Here is a 23,888-nt window from a genome sequence, read left to right as displayed (position 1 = left end):
GAAAGTGGAGTCGCAGGTAGGTAGGATAGTGAAGAAGGCACTTGATATGCTTTCCTTTAATGATCAGAGAATTGAGTATACGAGTTGGCACTTCATATTGCGGCAATACAAGACATTGGTTAGGCCACTTTTGGAATATCATGTGCAATTCTGGTCTCCCTCCTCAAGGAAAGATGTTGTGAAACTTGAAAGGGTTCAGAAAAGATATACAAGGATGTTGCCAGGGTTGTAGGATTTGAGCTATAGGGAATAGGCTGGGGTCGTTTTCCCTGGAGTGTTGGAGGCTGAGGGGTCACCTTATAGAGGTTTATAAAATCATGAGGGGCATGGATAGTGTAAATAGACAAGTTCTTTTCCCTGGGGTGGAGGTGTCTGGAACTAGAGGGCATAGGTTTAGGATGAGAAGGAAAAGATTTAAAAGGAACCTCAGGGCAATTTTTTCACACAGAGGGTGGTGCATGTATGGGATGAGCTGCCAGAGAAAATGGTGGAGGCTGGTGGGTATATGAATAGGAAGGGTTTAGTGGGATATGAGCCAATTGCTGGCAAATGGGACTAGATTAATTTCTGATATCTAGTCGGCATGAACACATTGGACTGAAGCGACTGTTTCCATGCTGTACATCCCTATGACCCGGTGGGGATTAGTGAATCAATAGGAATGTGAAGAAAACTGTTAAAGAGGTTGACATTGATAATGGTATTTTGACAAGTAGAAAGGCAGATGACAGGGAATTAGAAATTAGCATGAAGTGAATGTTGGAGGCGTTGTATGAGTTTTAAGTATATATGGAGATGTAGGTAATAAAGGTGTTTTCCTAAAGAAAATAGAGTTGGCTCTGTTGAGTGAAAACTGAAAACTCAGACCTTGCATAATAGTGAGGTCAACTGAGTATTCTTATTAAAGGGAAGACCGTATAGAAAATTAAAGCAGAGAAGTGAGAATGAATATCAATATAATTTAGAAAATTAAAATCATCTGGCACAGAAGCAAGTGAAGAGGATGGTAACAAACACTGCAAGACTTGAGACGACAGTGAAAAATTCTTTTAATGGCCATGTGGAGCTGACCCATAAAAAGTGGTTCTCCTTGTAAAATAGCAATACTTATTTTGAGTCTGAGCTGCCCGTGAAAGTCCACCAGTCTTACATATTAAAAATTTAATCACATGAGTGGTTTGCTACTTTCCAACTATTTGGTTAGAAGTTTATGAGAAGCAAATGGACAAATTTGTGATGAGATTTGCAACCGTACAGGAGTTTTTCCTTCAATTACATGACACAAATCCAAAGAACCTGAGTAATGATGAATGTTTGGACACGGAGAATGGCAGTTTGTGAATTACTTGTACATTAAATATTTTCATAAATTAAAATTTAATATTTCTCATTTGGCAAATAAATACCTGAGGAAATTTGTATCCAGTTTGTTAAAGATCTGCTACTTTATGTTTTACAGATTGACATCAGGCACAGAAAATACTCTATTTTATTATATTTCATTAGAAACAACACAAGGGATATTCATAGCACCAACACACACAGAGGTTTCACAGCTCAATGGTTCCGTTCACTCACAGCTAATCAAAAACTTCCATCGCTGTTGCTTATTGATACGGTCAGTTTTCCAACAAACCTTGGACCAACAGGTGAGATTGTTTAAAATTTATAGTAACTGGGTTTATTTGTATTTGCTATTTGTACTGCTATTTGTAGCATATATATTGTATAGATATGGGTAAACGCACTAAATATTCAGTCAACTGAGTGGTGCAATAGAATGGGGAGAAAGTGAGGTCTGCAGATGCTGGAGATCAGAGCTGAAAATGTGTTGCTGGAAAAGCGCAGCAGGTCAGGCAGCATCCAGGGAACAGGAGAATCGACATTTCGGGCATAAGCCCTTCTTCAGGATAAGAAGGGCTTATGCCCGAAACGTCGATTCTCCTGTTCCCTGGATGCTGCCTGACCTGCTGCGCTATTCCAGCAACACATTTTCAGCTCTGGTGCAATAGAATGGGCTAGCATACAGTTCTTTTCTCTGTAGGAACTGACTTTGAATCTAGCCAAAATAGATAGAGTGCATATTCTAATTTTATTGGCTGTGAATTTCAAAATTAACGCCATTCAATTTTAATGGATATTCATCCAGGGCATAACTTTACCCATATTTCAACACCAGTTGTCAGTTTTACAAAAGACACAATTTGTTCATTTAAACATATAATCTCATAGAAACCTTATAAAATTCTAAGATGATAAAACAGAGTAAATGCAAAAGGCTATTCTCACTGACCAGGGAGTCCATAACCAGGAATCATAGTCCAGGGATACAAGGCAGATCTTTTAGAACAGTGATGAGCGGGAATTTCTTCACCCAGAGCTTAGTGAACTTGTGGAATTCTCTGCCACAGGAAATTATTGAGGCCAAACATTTGAAGACTTTCAGGAAGAGTGGAGATATAATTCTCAGGTCTAAAGGATGAAAGGATATGAGGAGAAAGCAGAAACAGTGTACTGAGTTGAATGATGAGGTCTGATTACATTGAATGGCAGAGCAGGGTTCGAACAGCCTACTCTTGAATTCTCTGTTTCTGTTTCTTGAGTTCTCTGACCAAAGGTAGGATCGTCCCACAGCTCCATAGTCTCCATCATGGGCAAAGCAAGGATACACATTCTAAACCGATCCCAGCTGGACAGGGATTGAATCCCATGCAATTGACAATAATATAGTGCAAATTGACAATCCAGCCGACTGAGTCTAAGCTGCTCTCCAAGGTGCTGTAGCTCGTGCACTTTGACATCTATATTGTAGCTTAGAGTGATGGATAGTGATAGTAGAGGCTCCAGTTTCTTTCCATTACATAGCTGACCGGAATCTCTCTGCTGTAGCTGCTTAACATGGATATGTTAGAAGGAAATACAAGTTAATACTCAAATCTTTTGGGGCAGAGATATGAAAGCACTTTCTTTAATTGACTGTCACCTCATGGAGTAGGACTTGAAACTGGAACTTCTGGCTCTGAGGAAGAGTTACTATGTCATCAGACCTCTGAGTTACTGCTGTTCTATCGACATTTTACACTGTTAGTCTATCAAGAAGCCATGTAAACTAGCATCATAGGAAAAATAATATGAGTGATGGTCAGTACTAGCATTGAACAGTGTGTTTCTGAACAGTGATTTCCTTCTCTGCATCTTTATTTTGCATCTCACATATTTCAGCTGTATCTGTCAAGATGATTTCTGATCATCTGTGATTGTGAAGAAGCTATATTTTAAGAAGTATTTTACTATTTGAAAATATGTTTATTGTCAATTGTAGAGTAAAATCTGATTCATAACTCGACTTTTTTTATCTTGTATATTTTCAAAAGGAAAGGAAATACTCCGATATTGTTGACAATTCAAGTCAAATGAATGTGAGGAAAAATAACATAGGACTTGGTACAGTAAAAGAACATGGTGTCTTATTCCAGTGCAGTCCTGAAAACTGGACTGATCAAAAGAAACCACCACCTATCATGTCCTACTGGGTTGTTGGGTGAGTGAGCATCACCTTGATGAATTGCAATCATTTTTGAAGTTCTGATTTCTTAGTTTGTTCTTTGTACAATCTAATTTTTATAATCTAATTTTTATTTTCCAGATTTAGTTGTGGTATTCATAAAAACTAACTAAGCCTTAACGGTTCCTGAGTATTGTTCAGAATGTATCAATCAAAAACAGGCTTTTCACCCCATTTATCTGATGTGGTGTCTGTGGTTCACATAAGTCTTCTCCTGCCTATTTAATTTACCTCATCCCAGGCTTTCAGCATAAGTTCTGTTCTCTTTTCTCTCATTTACTGATTTAGTTTTTGTGGTTTGAAAGCATCTGAACTTTTTGGGTCCACCGTTAGCTATTTATTTATGCTTTTAGATGAGAATATAGGAGGCATGTTTGGTAAATTTCCCGATTATATCAAAATTGGTAGTATAATGGACAGTGAAGAAGGCTATCTAAAAGTACAATAGAATCTTGATCAACTGGACCATTGGGCCGAGGAATGGCAGATGGTGCTTAATTCGGATAAATGTGAAGTGTTGCATTTTGGTGAGGCAAACTAGGGCAGGATTTACACAGTTAAATGGCAGGACCTGAGGGAGATTTGTCGAACAGGGATCTAGGGGTCCAGGTACATAGTTCCTTGAAAATGGTGTCACAGGTAGACAGTGTGGTGAAGAGGGCATTTAGAAAGCTTGCCTTCATTGGTCAGAGCATTAAATAAAGAAGTTGGGACGTCATTGGTAGGGTGTACAATTCTGGTCTCCCTGCTATAGGAAATATGTTATTAAACTGAAGGTTGCAAGAAAGGTTACATAAACTGGAAGGTTTGGATTATAATGAGAGGCTGGATTTGCTGGGATGTTTACACTGAGGGGCATAGATCAGATGAATAGTCAAGGTACATTATCCAGGGTAGCGAAGTCCTCAAAACTAGAGGACATAGGTATAAGATGAGAGGAGAAAATTTTAAATGGGACCTAAGGTGCACACAGTGTCGGGGTGTGTATATGAAATGAGCTGCCAGAGGAAGTAGTGAAGGTGGGTACAATTACAACATGTAAAAGACATTTGGACAGGTACATGGGTAAGAACGTTTATAGAGAGATAGGCCAAACGAAGGCAAATGAAACTAGTTCAGCTGAGGAGACTTGGTCAGCATGGACAAGTAGAGCCAAAGGGCCTATTTCCATTCTATGACTCTCTGATGCTATTATTTACTACTGGCTTCAGAGGGCAGTCTATCATTGGTGAGGTAAGTCGTCACTATTTGTTAGATTGTAAATGTACTGAGACTGTCACACAGATTTGCTTGACACCTGGCTTTTGAAGGCAAATGGAATTCAATTTGTTTTAAGTGTGACATGAGTATGAGGCGGCTGTCAGCTATCCTTTCAAACAGAAGTGTATCCGCTCTGCTTGTTCCTACAGCTCTCTATCACCAGAAAAGTGGATCTCATTTAGAGTAGCCATGCCGTTTGGAGTTGTGATCACTTCTGTGATTTGTTTGCATTATTTCTTTCCAGACAGTATTTCTTGAGATTATCTATTTTTTCTAACATTGCAAATTGCAAAACTTAGAATTTACTTGACCCAGAAGATGGTAATCCCATTGAGTTTACTAAGAAAAAGAAAATGGAGCAGAATATTTTTTTGAGCACTTATTCTAACCTCTTTCCAATTTGGGGTTAGCAGTGGGTATCCTGAAGAGGACTGCTTCCTAAAGATATCTCTATTCAAACATAGTTACTCAGTAATTTTCCTGCATTGTTACCCAAATACAGTATTTAACTTGGAACGCTCAAGTACCCAGTCCTGTCCCCTTCACCAGTCCTCTGTGGCAGAGGAAATTTTAGTGGACCCAAATAGCAGGCTGCACGTGACTTGAGAAGTCTTGATGCACCATTAGTGTTCATATGCTCTTGATGAGTCAGTGGTCAGCATTAGCTGTCAAGTCAGACTACAATGACTGAAACCATCATGCAGCTCAGTGGTTTCTGCCTTCGCAGCTGATGAGATAGAGCCAAGGACAAGGCTGTGAGCCTAGGAGTCCCGAGTCAGTATTCTACACACTGATGACTAATGACTGTTGAATACAGTCAGACCTATGCTGGAGCAGATGAAAACAAAGTTTTTTGTACTCATTTGTGGAATGTGGGTGTCACTGGCTGAGCCAAAATTTATTGCCTGAATAGTTGCCCTTAAGATTGTGGTGGTAATCTGCCTTTTGAACTGCTGCAGTCCATGTGCTGTAGGTAGTCCAACAATGCCATCATGGAAGGAATTCACACATTTATCACATTATCTCACATTTACATCAGTCAAACCTTATTCATTGCTTAATTACCCAGTCTTCATGCCTTCTAAATTTGTCTCATGATGTACTGCACTGGTCTTTTGTGGAATCTGCATTCCTCAGTTCAGTATCATCTGCAGAATTTGATATTGTGAAACGTGATCATAAGACCAAATCATTAATGTAAAATGTAAAAATTGCAATGGTCGCAGCACCAATCCTTGTGGAATATCACTTTTTACCTTTCTCCAATCTGAATAGTTACACTTTCTCTCTTTGAAATTTATAGTTACTTTACTAAACTTGCAGCTGTTTCTCCCCTGAGTATTGATGCCCTAAACTCTGTCATGACCCTTATGTATGATACTTTAATTCTCCTTTGGAGAATTTTTCAGGTTTAACTTGTACTGGGATGACAGTGGCTTGGATCATCTGATGCAAGATCACAAGTCATAGAATCTTTACAGCATGGGAAGAGACCGTTCTGGCAAATTGTTTCCGTGCTAGTCATCAAACACCCATCTAATCAAAACCCAGTCAACCTAAAATGTTAATTCTATTTCGCTTTCCATTCATGCTGTCTGATCTAAGTATTTCCAGCAGTTGTTTGACTTTATTTCAGATTTTCAACACCTATAGCATGTTTTTTTTAATTTGACTTGTTTTCCTTTTTGATAATATGCTTTCATTCATCTCCCTTATTCTTGTAGTTTCTATTCACCTTTCCTCACTGAAAGAACAGTCTAGAAAACTATTCCCAGGCTCCCTCCAATATCTGATAGTAAGAATTGCACAACTGCAGTAGACCAGCCTATCCAATATTCATTATCTTCCAGTGGGGGACATTTGGCCTTACTCAGCACCTCCAGACAGCAACCAAGTTTAGATGGCAATTCAATGTACAAACTTGTACTTATCAATTTCTAACAAATATTTTTGTTGACTTTGAATTTAGTTTTAGGTTTCTTGATGTTATTTTTGCTGCTGGCTTATTTTAATGTTTTCTGAGTGCCTGAAAAGAATTTCATCACATATCCAGTGTACCACATAAGTATCAAATACTCACCTAAATCTAATCCCAGATCTGTGTAGAGTTAACTGGATGATGGATGGTTGTAAAGTAGCGAACCTGTGGATTGTTGTTGACCAACATTCTTGTACTGGGTTTCTATTTAGCTGTACCTTGTCATTGAGGTAGAAATGTCAGATAAGATGCATTATTTGAATTCAAGCCATAAGCAGGGAAGCAGTAATGGCTCTGTGTTCTGCTGCCAGGACTAGATGAGATCCAATGAAGTTTAAACCTTTGTTTGCCGTGTGTGTGTGAGAGAGATGAATTTATTATTGATCACGTGTGGTTATGTAATTTGCATAATATGGTCAGATCTTTTACAGTGAAACAGTAAAATATTACTGAATTCATCCAATTTTCTTTCTATCCTACAATCCTAATGATCCTAAGTTGCTTTAAATTTCAAAGATACAAATAACCTGATTTACTATTTATAGTACTATTTTCCCATGTCAGGGGAAGAACAAGATTAAAATGTTTCTTCTCTATATTAGTGAATTGGCCTTATCACTATAGTTGTTTCGAGTGTAGTGTCCAATATGAGAGCATGCTGTTGTCCAATTAAATGATCTTTGTGTCATCTTGAATTTCCTTGCAACTTTTCGTCATAGTTTGCAAGCATAGTTTGGGAAATGTACCTTCAAAGAGTGAAGATCTGTAGAACTGCACTAGTATTAAAGAACAAGAATGCAATTTTGACTTTATACAAAATGTATTACAAAGACTGAGCCACATATTTAGTAAAATGTTTTATTTTCATGTCATTGCAGAAGACTTTTAGTAGATCCTCATCCTCAAGAGTTTTATGTGTGTTTCCATGATTCTGTGATGGAGATTGCTGTGGAGCTTGCTTTCAAACTGTCTTTTGGATTAATTACATAGTGAAATGCTGGTCTACGTTCATTTCAGTTCATTGACACATTCCAAAATGTTCAGAAAACTAGGCTTATGAAAATCGCATGATTCATAAATTTTGTTAATGAAACAAGTATTCTATATTTATACAGTCACTGTGATTGCTAACTGACTTGTCATGGCTTATCATGCTCTGAATATAATTGTAATCTAAATGGAATGAAATAGATTTACAATATGTTATTTTTTTACTGGAGTTTGATTGTTCTGACTGTATGTATAAATGTAAAATTTGTTTTTAAACTTTTACTTGAAATGTGCCTTTGATAATTATTGTAAAAATTCACTTTATGCAAAATAGTCCATGTTAATTATAAATGACCAGGTATGTAAACTATAATAAATGTAGCAGTTAAGATGTTGACTTTATTGACAATCATTGCAGTATTTTGTTCTGTGTGAATGGCATTACAGATCATCCATGGTCCAGGAATGAAAAAATAAAACTTGGCAGTATCAGGAAAATGAAAGAATGACACCAGATTTATTTTTTAATAAGGGTTTTGATAAAAGACTAAGCATTGCACTATAAAGGATGGCATTACTTCACTGAAGGTGATTTTAGTCTGCAGTATATTATTTGAGGACCCAAGTAAAATAGTCGTACTGAATTCCAAAACAAGATCATAAGAGAGATTGGTATACTATGTGAACAGTAATTGAAAAAAGAGATTTTAAAATTTTAAACTCAATTTTAAGTTTTCCCAGATTGAATTTTGTAAATTCAAATCCTTTTAATTCTGGTCTCTGTGCAAGCAAATTAATGTTTTTTTTCTCAGAAAAAAAGAATGTATATATCCTCTGCAAATTCAACCCTTTTCTATTGCCATAAATGTAACACATATCAAACGCCTTTATTTATTCCTTGTTATTTGCAATTTGTTTCTATATTTTCACAAGTAAATGAAAATATTTTTTATTTAACTCTTCATGTTCTTCAAAGTTGGATCATATCGCTATATATGCCTATCTTCTATAGCTAATTGTACTTCTGTATTTAAGTAAATGTCTCTTATTTCTCCCTATTTGCTCATCAGATATCGGTCTCACTGCCAATGTCATAATTTAATGCCCATTTCTTGTTTACTTTGATGGTGAGCCATAAAACCTACAATCTGTTTGGTGTAGCTGCTGCATTGCAGCTGTTAATGGACTTACGGGACTTTAACTTGATGGTAATAAAACAACTGTGAAATATTTCCTACTCAAGATGACAGTTTATCTTCAAAGAGAACTTCGAGGTGATGGTGTTCACATGTGTTTGTTACATTATGTATTACAGGTCAGTTGTTTGGAAGGTACTATTCAAGCAGGCTTCTTCTTTCCTGCAATGTATTTTATAGATAGTACATAATGCTGCATGGGATATGGTGATAAAGGGAGTAAACCTTTAAGGTGGTAAATGGGGTACCAATCAAGTAGTTTTTCATGTATGATAAATTTCTTGAATGTTGTTAGAGCTGCATTCATCCAGGCACATGGAGCATAATTCTATCACCTTTATTTGTGTTTGGTGGAGGGTTTAAGGAGTCAGAAGATTAGATATTCATCAAAGGGCCAGGTGAGATGAAGAACCCTAGTCAACATCAATTAGAGGATCAGGCAAAGAAGGACCCTGTGGCAGGGAGTCAGAGACAGACCTAGATTCATTGGAGCTGATTGGAATTGGGGCACTACAGAGAAGGAACTAGCTGTTTGTTAAGTCTTGATAAGTGATAAGGTCTCTAATCTTAAATTTTAAATGTTAGATCTTTAGGATACTGCGCCATTTGGTGATACGGTTAAAAATGTACAAAAAGCAACATAAATAATTGAAGTGTCTGAAGCTCGTGCACTGTGTGATGCATTGGGGGGTGGTCACGAGTTGCCTGAATTCTTTGCACTAGGGGGAAGTCACACCACTTCAGATTGGATCTTCTGATTTGTGAGGTGAGCAAAAACAGGATGGGGAACTTTGACTAAGTCACGTTACAGGAGCTAGAATACAGAAGTGTCAGCCTCTGCAATCATCCAATGCACTTGAGGTTCTTTCAGCTTGTTTAGGTATGAGAGGGGGCTGCAGAGTATAAACTCACTGTGACACCATTTAAGGAAGTCATTTAAATAGTTGGAGCAACAAGGAATGTACTTTAGGGGATGGATGGAGAGTGATTCACACTGTTCTCTGTAGAAAAGCGGAAGAGTTCATGCAGCTGTTTGCAGGCCCTGTGCAAGGTTCTACAACATATGCTCAGGGATCAAAAGGATCTGGCAATGGAAGAGGGTAAGATTCAGTAGGTACCAGTGACCTAGACAGCATTAGAAAAGGGGTTCTGCATAGAGATATGAGGAACTAGACATGAAATTAGAAAGTAGAACTTCACAAGTTAAAATCCCTGGATTAGCATAGGATTCATAATACTAGAGAGGTGAATATGTGGCTCAAAGACTGTTGTGGGATAAAGTGGGTTCCAGTGGTGAGTGACTGCACCAGTACTGGGGAAAGTGGAGCAATACCATTAGGACAGTTTACACCCAAACTGTGCTGTGGCCACAGTTCTTGCAATCTGCACAACTAGAGAAATACAGATGATTTTAAAGTGAATGGGAGGGTATAGCCAAGGATGAAATTCAGAAACATAATTTCTAATACTGCAATAGCTGTCTCTTACCTTGGTTCCACTGTTTGGTATACCAAACATGCCACACATCAACAAGTAAAGACAAGGTAGGAAAGGAAAATAGTAATATGGATAATCAGAATCAAAGAATGGCAGGGTAGAGCAGACAGGGAGGGGGAAAAAAAGCTTTGGCATGCACCAGCACTGAAGACAAGATGTCACAAAGACAAATGACAAATCTTTGCATTTTAATGTGTGTAACATTCATGACAAAGTAAGTGAATTGATAGCCCACATTGAAGCAAGTAAATGCAGTTTGATAGCTATGATGGAGATGTGGTTTCAAGATGACATGAAGGGACTGAATATTGAAGGATATCAGATATTCAAGAAAATTAGAAGGCTCACTAAGGTGAAGTGATAGCATTGTATTTCAAGGATGAGGAGGTCATAGAATGCTTTCCAAATAGTTTTCTTTTAAAGAGCAGCACTTTTTGGAACGAACCAGAAAGCAGGTTAAGTGGACTTGCTATTTTGTGATGTAACTCAAGCCAGTGGAAAATTTCTCCCTGTTTCTCACTGACTAATTTTGCTAAGATTACTTGATATTATACTCTGTCAAATGCTGTTTTGAAGCTAATGGCATTCATTAAACTCGTCTCTGGAATTCAGCTCTTATGCCCAACTTAGGATCCTCTAATGTTTTTTCACTGCATGGACCAATTGGCATGCACAAAATTTCTGAACAGAAACGCACCTTAGAGAAAATTTAGTAACGACTAGATGAAAACTGGCAACTCAGTTCCCCTCTTCAACTTAAATTGGCCCACAAAGATTTTATGTTCCTTTTAGCATGGTGCTTATTGTAATGGAAAATTATCCATTTACTGTGAAATTAATTATCCATTTACTGTGAAATTTAAAGAGAATGCTTTTCTTCAAATCAATGCTGTATTGAGCTTTGTAAACGATGCTTTGATGAAGGTTTGCAGTTAGCTTATCTCTGTTTGAATTCTGTAAACATTCAACTCGACCTTGTGATAGTCGAACTCAGCGAAAGCTGAAGAACTGTTATGCCTAGGACCAGGGGATGAGAGGATAACAACTTGAATTTCCCCAGTCTCTGCCCTTGAGAGAGTGTGATAAGGAACGCTATCTGTGTAATGTTTCGGTACTCCTGCAGGTGTCTGTGTAATGTTTCTGTACTCTTTGCATTGAGGCATCTGACTTAGTGTAATGAGTCAAAATCCTGCAGGATTTTTAATAAAGACCCTTTCTTTGTTCTTGCTAATAATTGAGTCAAGTCGATTTAATTTCCCCGACAGTTATACCTTTCTCCAATTAAAATGTAGTTAACTAGTTCACCAGAAACAATAAGGAGCCAATTGAGGTTTCCATGAGTGAAAGAAAACAATTGTAGTGTCTGCTAACCCTGAGAAAAATAATGACGATATGACATGATATCAATTGCCTGCACCCAAGTATAAATTTGAAAATTTTGAGTGTCTCGTTCAAATAGAGGATGAGAGATGTATACAGCTCAGAGCTGTTAAGGCATAAAGGTTTTAAACTGAGATTATTTTTAAAAATCGATGTCTTTTATCCTAGGCAGCACCGAATATTACTTTGTACTTTGGGTTCTTGGTGTTCTGATGTTTATATTTAACTAGTTCTTTTCTTCTTGAGAGATTGAATGAGCAATCTTTCTGGCCAGTTCCAGTTATAAACTTGTTTCCCTTGCTGTGCTTGAAATTAAAAGGAGCTTCCTGAAATGCAAATAATTTGAGTATTCCAATGTCTAAGGTTATTGTTTCCAAGTTTGATAAATGTAGGCAATGTCTTTCATCTCCTAAATTTAAAAAAATCATCATACACATGGAAATCAAAATGGGAGATGAGGGTTTCTTCACCCCTGACTGTGCGGCCTAATTTTGTTCATTCCATGCAAACAAAACTGCAGATGCTAGAAATCAAAAACAGAAATTGCTGGAAAAGTTCAGGTCTGGCAGCATCTGTGGAGAATATTTCAGATCCAGTGACTCTCTTTCAGAACTCTCCACATATGCTGCCAGACCTAAGTTGTTTTTTCTCCATTTGGTCAGTCAATTTGGTTTACAAAACGTGATGATATTATGGCTTTAAGAAGTGTATTTTGCCCTTTTTTCATATGAAGCGGGATTGAGGTGAAAAGCAGTCTGCTTCAAGCCAATAAACAGCTTGTGAGGCCTTGTTTATTTTTAAAAGTTGGAACAATAGAAGCAGCCTGAAGGGGTAGGGTCAAGCTCTCTCAGAATTATGATTTTAGTTTTAGCTTTCAGTAGCTGCTGGGGTTGTGAAAGATGCTACATCCCTCTCTGTGCTACAGCTAAAAGCTTGGGTTGTCATCCTGCTTCTAGAATTGCATGTGAGACAATCTATTTTATTGCGTTTGCCAGGGGTGTGCTTATTGGAACATTTAATGAGTACTTTATTATTTTAAGTATTTGATAGTTACAGTTAAGCCAATTTGTTTCTTTTATTTTATCTGTACTTTTAACTGCTGTATATGAATAAAGTGGGTTTTGCTTCAAACCTAATAGTTTGACCAATCAAATTGCATCCAGAACACAACGCCTGGTACTGCCCGTAGTGTTAGGTGAAGGGGTAAATGTAGGGGAATGAGTCTGGGTGGGTTGCGCTTCAGCGGGTCACTGTGGACTTGTTGGGCCAAAGGACTGTTTCACACTTTAAGTAATCTAATCTAAAATAAGAAACTGTTAAGGTCTAGGCTAACTCCTTGACATGGTTTGAGGGGGTTTGGTCTAGTCCATAACAAAAGCTTGGCTAACCTGCATAAATCTTAGAATCCTTTCAGCGGCCGTGGCCATTCAGCCCACATCGATTCTCCAAAGGGCATTCCATCCAGACCTAATTGCCCGTCACCCTGCATTTACTGTACCTATTGGACACTATGGGCAATTTAGCATAGCTAATCCATCTAACTTGCAAATCTTTGGACTGTGAGAGGAATCCAGAGCACCAGCAGAAACCGGTGCAGACATGGGAGGACATGTAAACTGTGCACAGACAGTTCGTCTGAGGCTGGAATCAAATCCAGGTCACTGGCACTGTAAGGCAGCAGTGCTAACCACTGTGCCACCCAAGTGTGGACGGATTAGGTTAGTGCAGTTTTTCCTTTATCAATACAGAGTTATAGAGATGTAGAACACGGAAACAGACCCTTCGGTCCAACTCATCCATGCCGACCAAATATCCCAACGTAATCTAGTCCCATTTGTCAGCACCCAGCCCATATCACTCTAAACCCTTCCTATTCATATACCCATCCAGATGCCTTTTAAATATTGCAATTCTACCAGCTCCACTACTTCCTCTGGCAGCTCATTTCATACATGCACCACCCTCTGGGTGAAAAAGTTGCCCCTTAGGTCTCTTTAATATCTTTCCCCTCTCAACTAGAAATGGAGCAAAACTCAAACTGGACATCATCAAGCAGTTCACCGACTTCTCTAACAACTTCAACTTCAACCCCACCCTCAAATTCACTTGGTCTATCTCTAACACCTCCCTCCCCTTTCTTGACCTCGCCATTTCCGTTTCTGGCGACGGTATATGGACTGACATTTACAATAAACCCACAGCTTCCCGCAGCTACCTGGACCACACCTCCTCCCAACAGCTATTCTGCAAAAACTCCATCCTGTTTTCCCAATTCCTCCATCTCCATTCCATCTGCTCTGATGAAATGTTCCACTCCCAGCATCCCAGATATTCCCCTCTTTCCAGTAACATTCTTTCCCCCCACTCCAATCCAAACAGCCCTCCGCCGCAACTCCTCCATTCCTTGCTCCACTGCTCTAAACCCCTTTCCAAACAAAATAAAGACAGGGTCCCGTTTATCCTCACTTTCCACTCCACCAGCTCCTGCACCTAACATGTCCTCAAACACTCCGCTAACTCTAATCAGACCCTACCACCCAAAACATCTTGCCCTCTCTACTCCTCTCTACCTTCCACAAGGAGCATTCCCTTCACCACTCCTTGGTTTGTGCCACATTATTCAGCTGACCATCCACTCCACCCCCCCCTACCCTGGCACCTTCCCCTGTAACTGCAAAAGATGTAACTGCCCATACCCCCTCTTCCTCACCTCTATCCAGGGCTCTAAAAGTCTTCCCAGGTGAGACAGAGGTTCATCTGTATCTCCTCCAACCTAGTCTACTGCATTCACTGCTTCTGATGTAGTCTTCTCTACGACAGTGAGACCAAATATAAAGTAGGTGAACATTTCACCGAGCATCATCGCCAGACTCTGAACAGCCAGCCTGACCTGCCAGGCACTGCCAATTTCAATTCCCTCTCCCACTCCCCCTGCGATATGTCCATCCTCAGCCGCCTCCATCGCCACAGTAAATCTAACCGCACGTTGGAGTAACAGCACCTCTTCTTCTGCCTGGGCAGCCTACAACCCGGAGGACTTAGCATTAAGTTCTCCAATTATCAAATAGCCTTTTCACCCATCCTATGGCTCCCTTTCCATCCCCACCTCCTTCCTTCCATTCCACCTTGCACCTCACTAGCTTCTCTATATCCCTGCCCCAACCTCATCCCATGTCCAGCCCTTGCTCTCCTCCCTGCCTCCTTGACCTGCTGTTACCTGTCCATCTTCCTTGCCAACTATCTGCTCCACCATTCTAACTTCCCTCCCTGCATCAACCTATTGCTATTGCATCCTGCATCAACCTATTGCTATTGCATCTACCTTTCTACCAGCCTAACCACCCCTCCCTCTTTTTATTTCTGAATTCCCTTCCCCCTCCCCCATCCTGATGAAGGGTCTCGACCAAAAACTTTGACTTCACCTGATGACGCCTGGCTTGCTGTGTTCTTCCAGCCTCCTGTTTGTCGACTATCATCAAGCTGGTATTGGTGTGACTTGGTAAAACCTGTTTTGGTTAGGGAACGGTGGTGGGTAACTTTTCCCCTCTTCTTTACAAGATAAATTTAGAGCAGTGATTTAAACCTTTTTCAGTGTTGTGTTTTAGAGGACTTTTTGGTAATTTGAAATCAAAAGAAAAACCAAAAGTTCATTTCCAAAACATATGAATAAAAACCAAACACCTACTCTATCAAATACATAGACAGATACAAGTAAAAAAAAGAGATGCAACATGCACTTAGATTGCTAAAAAAGTAACAAGAAACCAATCCGATGTATAAAATGATTATTTGAGATAAAAAGCATTGCAGGCCCGAAGGATTGTCTTGATTTTTTGCAGTCAATGTAAGTTTCTAGATCTTGCATACACATTGCAGCAGAGCTTATATCAAGGCTGCAGGTGAAGACAAATAACTACTCTTTTCATTGCCTGAGGCAAGTGTCTGTTCAAGTCATTGTTGTTATATTCTTACTGAGTGATGATCTCTCTTTGCTGTTGATCTCTGTCTTGCTGAGTTGACGTGTAGGGTGATAAGATGTCAAACACTTCTCCTGTTAGTTTTAGTTATAGCATTTCAATTTTTATGTGTCCCTTTGTCCAAGTAATGCCATGGGAGCCAAGATGATTTGTACATCCCAACGAGAAGGATTGATGTCCAATCAACATACATAGCTCACTGATATTACACCTTCATGGTGCCAACAGATCTGGTCGACATTGGTTTCACTTCCTTTCATTGAAAGATGAGGAGTAGTCAATATACACTTGGAAAGTCCCCATTTGTATTTTTAAGTAACTTCCTAAATGATCAGTCTGTCTGTTTGGAATAAAATATAGAACTGTACAGCACAGGAACAGGCCTTTTGGCCCACGATGTTGTGCCAAACATGAAGCCAAATTAAACTGATTCCTTCTGCCTGCTGTTATCCCTCCATTTCTTGCATATTTGTGTGCTTATTTAAGAGTCCCTTAAGTGCCCTATCATATCTGCCTCCACCACTACCCTGACAGCATGTTCCATACTCCTACCACTCTGTTTAAAAAAAAATTTGCCCCTCACATCTCTTTTGAATTTTCCCCCTCTCACCTTAAATGCATGCCCCTAGATCGAGACATTTAAACTCTGGGAAAAAGACTCTGAAGTTCAACCCTATCTATGCACCTCATAATTTAATAGACTTTTATCAAGTCTCTCCACAGAAAACAATCTGTGATTTACAAGCCGCTCCTTACAACTCATACTCTCTAATCCAGGCAGCATCCTGGTAAACCTTTTCTGCACCCTCTTCAAAGCCTCCATATCCTTCCTGTAATGTGGTGACCAGAATTGAATGCAATACTCTTGTGTGTGGCCTAACCAAAGTCTTATAAAGCACCAACGTGACATCCTGACTCTTACTCAATTCCCTAAACAATAACTACATTTGGGGTGGCACAGTGGTTAGCACTGCTGCCTCACAGCACCAGAGACGGTTCAATTCCCGCCTCAGGCAACTGTCTGTGTGGAGTTTGCACGTTCTACCCGTGTCTACGTGGGTTTCCTCCGGGTGCTCCGGTTTCCTCCCACAGTCCAAAGATGTGCAGGTTAGGTGAATTGGCCATGCTAAATTGTCCGTAGTGTTAGGTGAAGGGGTAAATGTAGGGGAATGGTTCTGGGTGGGTTGCTCTTTGGAGGGTCGGTGTGGACTTGTTGGGCCGAAGGGCCTCTTTCCACACTGTAGGGAATCTAATCTAATCTAATAAAGGCAAGCATGCCATATGCCTTCTTTACCACCCTATCTGTTGCAAAGCCACATTCAGGGAGCTATGTACCTAAACTCCAAGTTCCCTCTGTACATTAATGCCATTTAGGTTTCTGCCATTAACTGTATGCATTTTCTTAACATTTGATCTCCCAAAGTGCAGCACCTCACACTTGTCCAGATTAAACTCTATCCACCATTTCTCTGCCCATATCAGCAACCAATCTATATCGCATTGTATCCTTTGACAACTTTTCACAGTATCCACACTCCAAAAATCTTTATCATCTGCAAACATACTAACCCAACCATCTACATTTTCATCCAAGCCATTATATATCATAAATAGCAGAGGTCCCAGTATGGATTGCTGCAGAACACCACTGCCTTATATGGGCAAGACAAGTCACCATGGATCCCATGCGTCTTAATCTTCTGGATGAGCCTACTGTGGGGGACTTCATCGCAAGCCTTAGTAAAATCCATGTAGACAACATCTGCTGCTCTACCTTCATCAATCACTTTTGTCACCACCTCAAAAAATTCAATCAAGTTAGTAATACATGACCTGACCTGCACAAAGCTATGCTGACTTTCCCTAATTAGGCCATGCTTTTCCAAATGCGCATAAATCCTATCCCTAAGAATGCTCTCCAATAGCTTCCCAACCGCCAATGTGAGACTGACTGGTCTATAGATTCCTGGATTAACCCTACTTCACTTCTTGAACAGAGGAACAACATTAGCTACTTGCCAGTCCTCCAGGACCTCTACAGTGGCTAGCAAGGATACAAAGATCTTGGTCAAAGCAATTACAATCTCCTTTTTTTGCCTCTCTCAATAACCTGGAGTAGATACTAGCAGGCTTTGGGACATATCCATCATAATTCTCCTCAAAAGACCCAACACCACTTCTTTGTTGACCTTAAAAAAAGCATATCACCCAAAAGCCATTTTCAGAGAGAACAGTATCCATTAATCCATGTAATTCCCTCTAAAAAGAGTCCACTGCTCAAATTATCTTTATGACCACAGTATAACCATCACACAGTGTTGATTACACCTTCTATTACTTTGATAATTGATAAGTAGACTGATAGTGCAGTGATTAGCTGATTTGGATTTGACCTTTTTTGTGGATGGAAAATCCTGTGCAACCTTGCTGACTGCTGGTCTTGGAACTGCATTAGAATAGCTCATCAAGAGATGGAGCTAGTTCTGGAAAACAAACGTTCTGTACTATCGCTGGACTGTTGGTAAGACTATAGCAAGAAAGCAGAAAAGATCCCTTAGGGATGATAGATAATGAACCCATTTAATTTGACCTACAATACTGATTACGCTGAGAGATTTTGCCATCACACTGCTCACAAGCTCCTCAATTATCTTGTACACTAACTCTATAGCAGGTGCCGTAACCTTGAAATCAAGGTGGAATCCATTCTCTCACCTTGCACACACATACAATAGTGCAGTTATGAGACACTGCCAAGTGGACAAGGCACTGGAACTCACCACCTACATGCACATCAAGTACAAGAAACTAGAGAAACTTGGCATCACCACCAGCAGCAACCAAACCTCCCCTGGCACCAAAATTGAAAATGGTACCACCACAGGGAAATCGGTTGTCAACTTACCTGACTACATCCTTCAACCGAACAAAATTGAAGTTCTCAGCTGAGGGCTCAATTTCTGCCCCACCATCAAAATGGATCCCACTGGTCTTGCAGCAGACACCAGGGAATTCATCAGATGAATGAGACTCTGGGAGTTCTTTCAGATGTCAGCAGCGAGACCAATGAGATAACCAATGAACTGGAACAGTCGACTGGCAGATCTGTAGTGGAGTGACCAAAGGAGGAGTTGATTTCAATCCCTCCAGAGGGCTGTTGCCTTGGGCTGGAAATTGTAGGCTGAAACTGTCAGGAAGTGCATGAACGCCAGATTCATCAGCCGCACCCAAAAGGTAGCACAAAACATTATCCAAGCATAATGCAATGGCATCCATGCTCTCAAGACTAATCACAATATTATAGTCAAACCAGCAGACAAAAAAAGAGCCATTATCACACAGAATAGAATGGACTACTGCAAAGAAGTATTCCAACAGCTGAATAACCTGAAACACTACAGGCAACTATCTGCTGACCTGACCAAAGAACACACCTGTGAATTCAGCAGACTGGGATTAAGAATTTTGATCCAGTCCTTCAGAGTACAGTACGCGCTCTCGTCCCATGCACTTCTCGCGTAGGGGACTTCTGCTGCCTTCCAAAAATACACAAGGCCAACACATCTGGACATCACATCATATCAGGCAATGGAATTCTGTGTGACAACCCCTTCGGCTATATCGAGGGCAGCTCGAAACCCAATGTTCAGGGAACCCCCCCAGATTCTGCGGCAACACTGCAGATTTCCTACAGAAACTCTTACATCTATGGACCAGTCAAACCAGGAACATTCCTCATCACAATGGACGTTTCAGCACTGTATACAAGCATCCCCAACGATGGCAGTATTGTTGCAACAGGCTCAGTGCTCAATATGAACAACTGCCAGTCTCCAGGCGCCATCCTACAACATATCCACTTCATCCTCAATCACAACATCTTCACCTTCGACAACCAGTTCTTTTTCCAGACACATGGAAGAACCAGGGGGTTCAAATCTGCACCCCAATGTGCCAACATCTTCATGCAGAAGTTCTAACAAGACTTCTTTGCTGCACAGGACCTCCGACCAAAGCTCTACACCAGATACATCGATGATATTTCCTTCCTCTGGACCTATGGCGAGGAATCGCTGAAACAACTGCACAGTGATATCAGCAAGTTTCATCCCATCATCAGCCTTACCATGGACTACTCTTTAGAATCAGTTTCATATTTGGACACGCATCTCCATCAAGGATGGACACCTCAGTACCTCACTCTACCGTAAGCCCATGGATAACCTCACAATGCTGCACTTCTCTAGTTTCCACCTAAACATGTTAAGACAACCTTACCCTATGGAGAAGGCCTATACATACACAGAATCTGCTCAGATCAGGGGGAACGCAACAAACACCTGAAGGTGTTGAGGGATGCCCTCACAAGGACAGGATACGGTGCTCAATTCATCGATTGCCAGTTCCAACATGGCACAGCGAAAAACTCACAACCTCCTCAGGAGACAGACACGGGATACGACTGAAAGTCTCTCGGCTCCCAGGAGGTATTTGACAATGCCATGTTCTTCACAGCCTTCAATACATGACATTGAGCACCTCACCAAGATCTTACCTGCACCTCCACTTCTCACCTTCAAACAACCACCAAACCTTAAACAGACCATTGTTCACAGCAAACTACCCAATCTTCAGAACAACATTGACCACAAGACCATACAACCTCTGGCAACCATTGCAAGATATGTCAAAGCATAGACATTGATACTACCATTACCTATGGGGGCACCACCTACCACATGCATGGCAAGTACTCACGTGACTCATCTAACGTTGTCTATCTCATATGCTGCAGGCAAGATTCCCAGAGGCATGGTATATTGGAAGAACCAAGCACACGCTACGAATGCAGATGAATGGACACCACAGAACAATCACCAGACAGGGATGTTCCCTCCGAGTGGGGAGCACTTCAGTGGTCAAGGACATTCAGCCTCAGATCTTCAGGTAAATGTCCTCCAAGGCAGACTTCAGGACATGCAACAATGCAGAGTCGCCAAGCAGAGGCTGATAGCCATGTTCGGTACCTATGAAGATGGCCTCAACTGGGATCTTGGGTTCATGTCATACTACAGGTGACTCAACCACATTATACACTGACACACAGACACGCAGACACGGATACATACACACAAACTCTCCCACATAAACACACTCACACAGACCCTCTCTCATATATACGCAGACACACACACTTTTTCTCTCTCACACACACACACTCTCTCACATGCATATACTTCCTCACACACACTAACTCTCTCACACACACTCATACAGACCCACTCTCATACACACCTACTTGCCCTCACTGTCAGACATATACTCCCTCACACTCTCGCATAGTCTGTCTCAAGCACAGTCTCACACACACTCACACGTATGCTCTCACATACGCATACTCTCTCACACACTCCCTTTCAAGCACACACACATTCTGTAAAAAGCACACACGCGCGCACACACACATCCATAAACTCTCCCTCTCTCACACACACACACTCTCCCTATCCCTCACATATGCACACACACATATAAATCTATAGGGTGAAATTGCATTTGCGTATTTAAATTTGCAGGTGCATTCTATTTTGTTCAAAAAGCATATAATCTGTGAACAGTCAGTCAATGTGACATTTTATAAATTCCTACTTTGGAAATAAAACCAGTCTGGCTCCAGGATGAGATACAAACATGCTTGAAACATGACCTCCCACCTAAAATGCATTGTTTGACCTAAGGTGTCCCTTTGTTCTGATACAACCTGAAGTTATCTTGAGGTAGGGATTTACATATTAATCAATTGAAACCTACACCTCTATTCTAACTGATTAAAGACTTAATAGCCATCTAGTTTTGTTCAGTGCGCTTACGTATGTTGTATGACCCTTTTATCTTTTACTATAAATTCTGTGTCGGATGTATTCTCTCTCACTAGTTGCCTGAGGAAGGAATGGGATAGACAGGCAGGAGGCTGGAAGGACACACCAAGCCAGGCAGCATCAGGAGGTGCCGAAGTCGACATTTCGGGTATAACCCTTCTTTCAGGACTGGTGGCGGGTTTAGGGGGAGCAGGAGGTAAAGGGGGTGGCAGGGACAGGGTGCTGAAGTGGGGATAGGTGATGTTAAGTTGAGAGTGTGGTGCTGGAAAAGCACAGCAGGTCAGGCAGCATCTGAGGAGCAGGAGAATCGACGGTTCAGGCATCCTGATCCTCAGATGCTGCCTGACCTGCTGTGCATTTCCAGCACCACACTTTCGACTCTGATCTCCACCATCTGCAGTCCTCACTTTCTCATAGGTGAAGACAGATAGAGGGTACGACTTGGTTGGTCAATGGGAGAAGGAATCCGCTTGGTGGCAGGGAGCAGTGGAAGGATGGGAAGTAGCTAGGAAGGGAGTTGGGGGATATGAAGGGAAGTTATTTGAAACTGGAGAACTCAACGTTGAGTCCTCTGGGCTGTAGGCTGCCCAGGTGGAAGATGAGGTGTTGTTCCTCCAATTTGCATTGTGGTTCCCCTCTACCTATCTTCACCTATACCCACTTCACCACCCTGCCCCCACCACTCCCTTTATCTTCTGCTCCCCCTATATCCACCCTAGACCTGAAGAAGGGTTGCACCCGAAATGTTGACTTCTCCACCACCTGATGCTGCCTGGCTTGCTGTGTTCTTCCAGCCTCCTGCCTGTCTATTTTGGATCCCAGCATCTGCAGTTTTTTTGTCTCCGAGGAAGGAGTGCGAGTGCTGAAAGCTTGCAGTTTCAAATAAACTTGTTGGACTATAACCCGGTGTTGTGTGATTTTTGACTTTTGTCACGACTCATAACATTTCTTGTATCCAGTGCATTCTGTCATTATTTTTACTCATTCTTTGAATGTTGGAATTGCTGGCTGGGCCAGAATTTATTCTCCATTGCTAATTGCAATTGAGAGGTTGGTGGTAAGCTGCCTTCATGAACTGCTGAAGTCAGAGAGTCATAGAGATATACAGCATGGAAACAGACCCTTTGGTCCAACCCGTCCTTTGGTTTGAAGTAGACCCACAGTGCTGTTAGGGAAGGACTTCCAGGATTTTGACTTCTGGTTGAAAGTTGTTAAAAATGCTTCAGCTTTATTTTTTTTTTATGGCTGTGCTGGGCTACCGTATCATTGAGGTTGGGAATATTTGTGGAACTTCCTCTTCCATTGAGTTGTTTAATTGTTCACCACCATCCATGACTTGATGTGGCAGGACTGGTTATTATTTACTAATCTCATGAAAATAATAAAATGCATCATCAAATACATACATAAACATGAGTATCATGTGTACAGCTGTTAAATGCAGGGTATTTCATTCAAACATCAAGCACTTTTGCAAGACAATCTCAACTGGTAAGCCAGAAGACTTCTTCAAGATTACAAAGTTTCAAACAGTTTATAAACTACTCTACAATCACAGTGCTGCCAACAAAAGAACTGGAATTTGGGACAACATAGCAATGACGTTGGATAATTGCCATCATGTAATCTGATTAAGAAATGGAGGAGGCAATTGTCGTACCCAGATGGGTCCACATTACATCTCCTGATAAAGAAGGAATTAAAATCGTTTACATAAAGATCAACTTGGGAGCTGAGAATATCTCGCTTTGATGGAATATATTAGTTTCAGTTGTGGAAATTGCATCATCACTGAATGTCTTATTGTATGATCAAAGTGGGTATGAAGCAGAATGTCCTGAGGAAAATGTGTTGTGATATTGGTTACTGAAATGAACTACGTACCTCACACAATAAAATTGCTTTTCTGCTTTTGCACTTAGTAAGTTTCGTTTCCAAGGTTGATTTTAACTCCACAATGTCTTTTCAGCTCAAAAGCCTCACTTAAAGTTTGATATCTTGTATCCTCAATAGTGGCAGAATTTGTGGAATCTTCACATTCTCCCTGATTATACTCATCAAATTTGCTTTATGACTAATGCTTCTTTTGAGATGCTGAAAAGATAGAAAGTCTTCCACTATTTGCTGTTGCAAACCTATTTTCTGCTTGCTACTCTGCCACAGTTA

The 23,888-nt window shown here is 40.6% G+C and overlaps 1 protein-coding gene across 3 annotated transcripts in view; it reads left to right on the top strand.

Annotated features, from left to right (window-relative positions):
- The window catches only part of intu (inturned planar cell polarity protein), a 119,081-nt gene extending 108,941 nt beyond the window's left edge, over window positions 1-10,140 (top strand). For all 3 annotated transcript variants that reach the window (XM_043674187.1, XM_043674188.1, XM_043674186.1), the window contains 3 exons: window positions 1,460-1,649; window positions 3,375-3,541; window positions 7,682-10,140. In XM_043674187.1, coding sequence (XP_043530122.1) covers window positions 1,460-1,649; window positions 3,375-3,541; window positions 7,682-7,793 — 469 coding nt within the window. In that variant the 3' untranslated portion in view covers window positions 7,794-10,140. The remainder of the gene's footprint in view (window positions 1-1,459; window positions 1,650-3,374; window positions 3,542-7,681) is intronic.
- The last annotated feature ends 13,748 nt before the right edge of the window (window positions 10,141-23,888 follow it).

Source organism: Chiloscyllium plagiosum, chromosome 32 (genome assembly GCF_004010195.1).
Source record: "Chiloscyllium plagiosum isolate BGI_BamShark_2017 chromosome 32, ASM401019v2, whole genome shotgun sequence".
Taxonomy (NCBI): domain Eukaryota; kingdom Metazoa; phylum Chordata; class Chondrichthyes; order Orectolobiformes; family Hemiscylliidae; genus Chiloscyllium; species Chiloscyllium plagiosum.
Note: the sequence above shows the minus strand (reverse complement) of the source record. Positions and strands in the feature narration are given on the sequence as shown.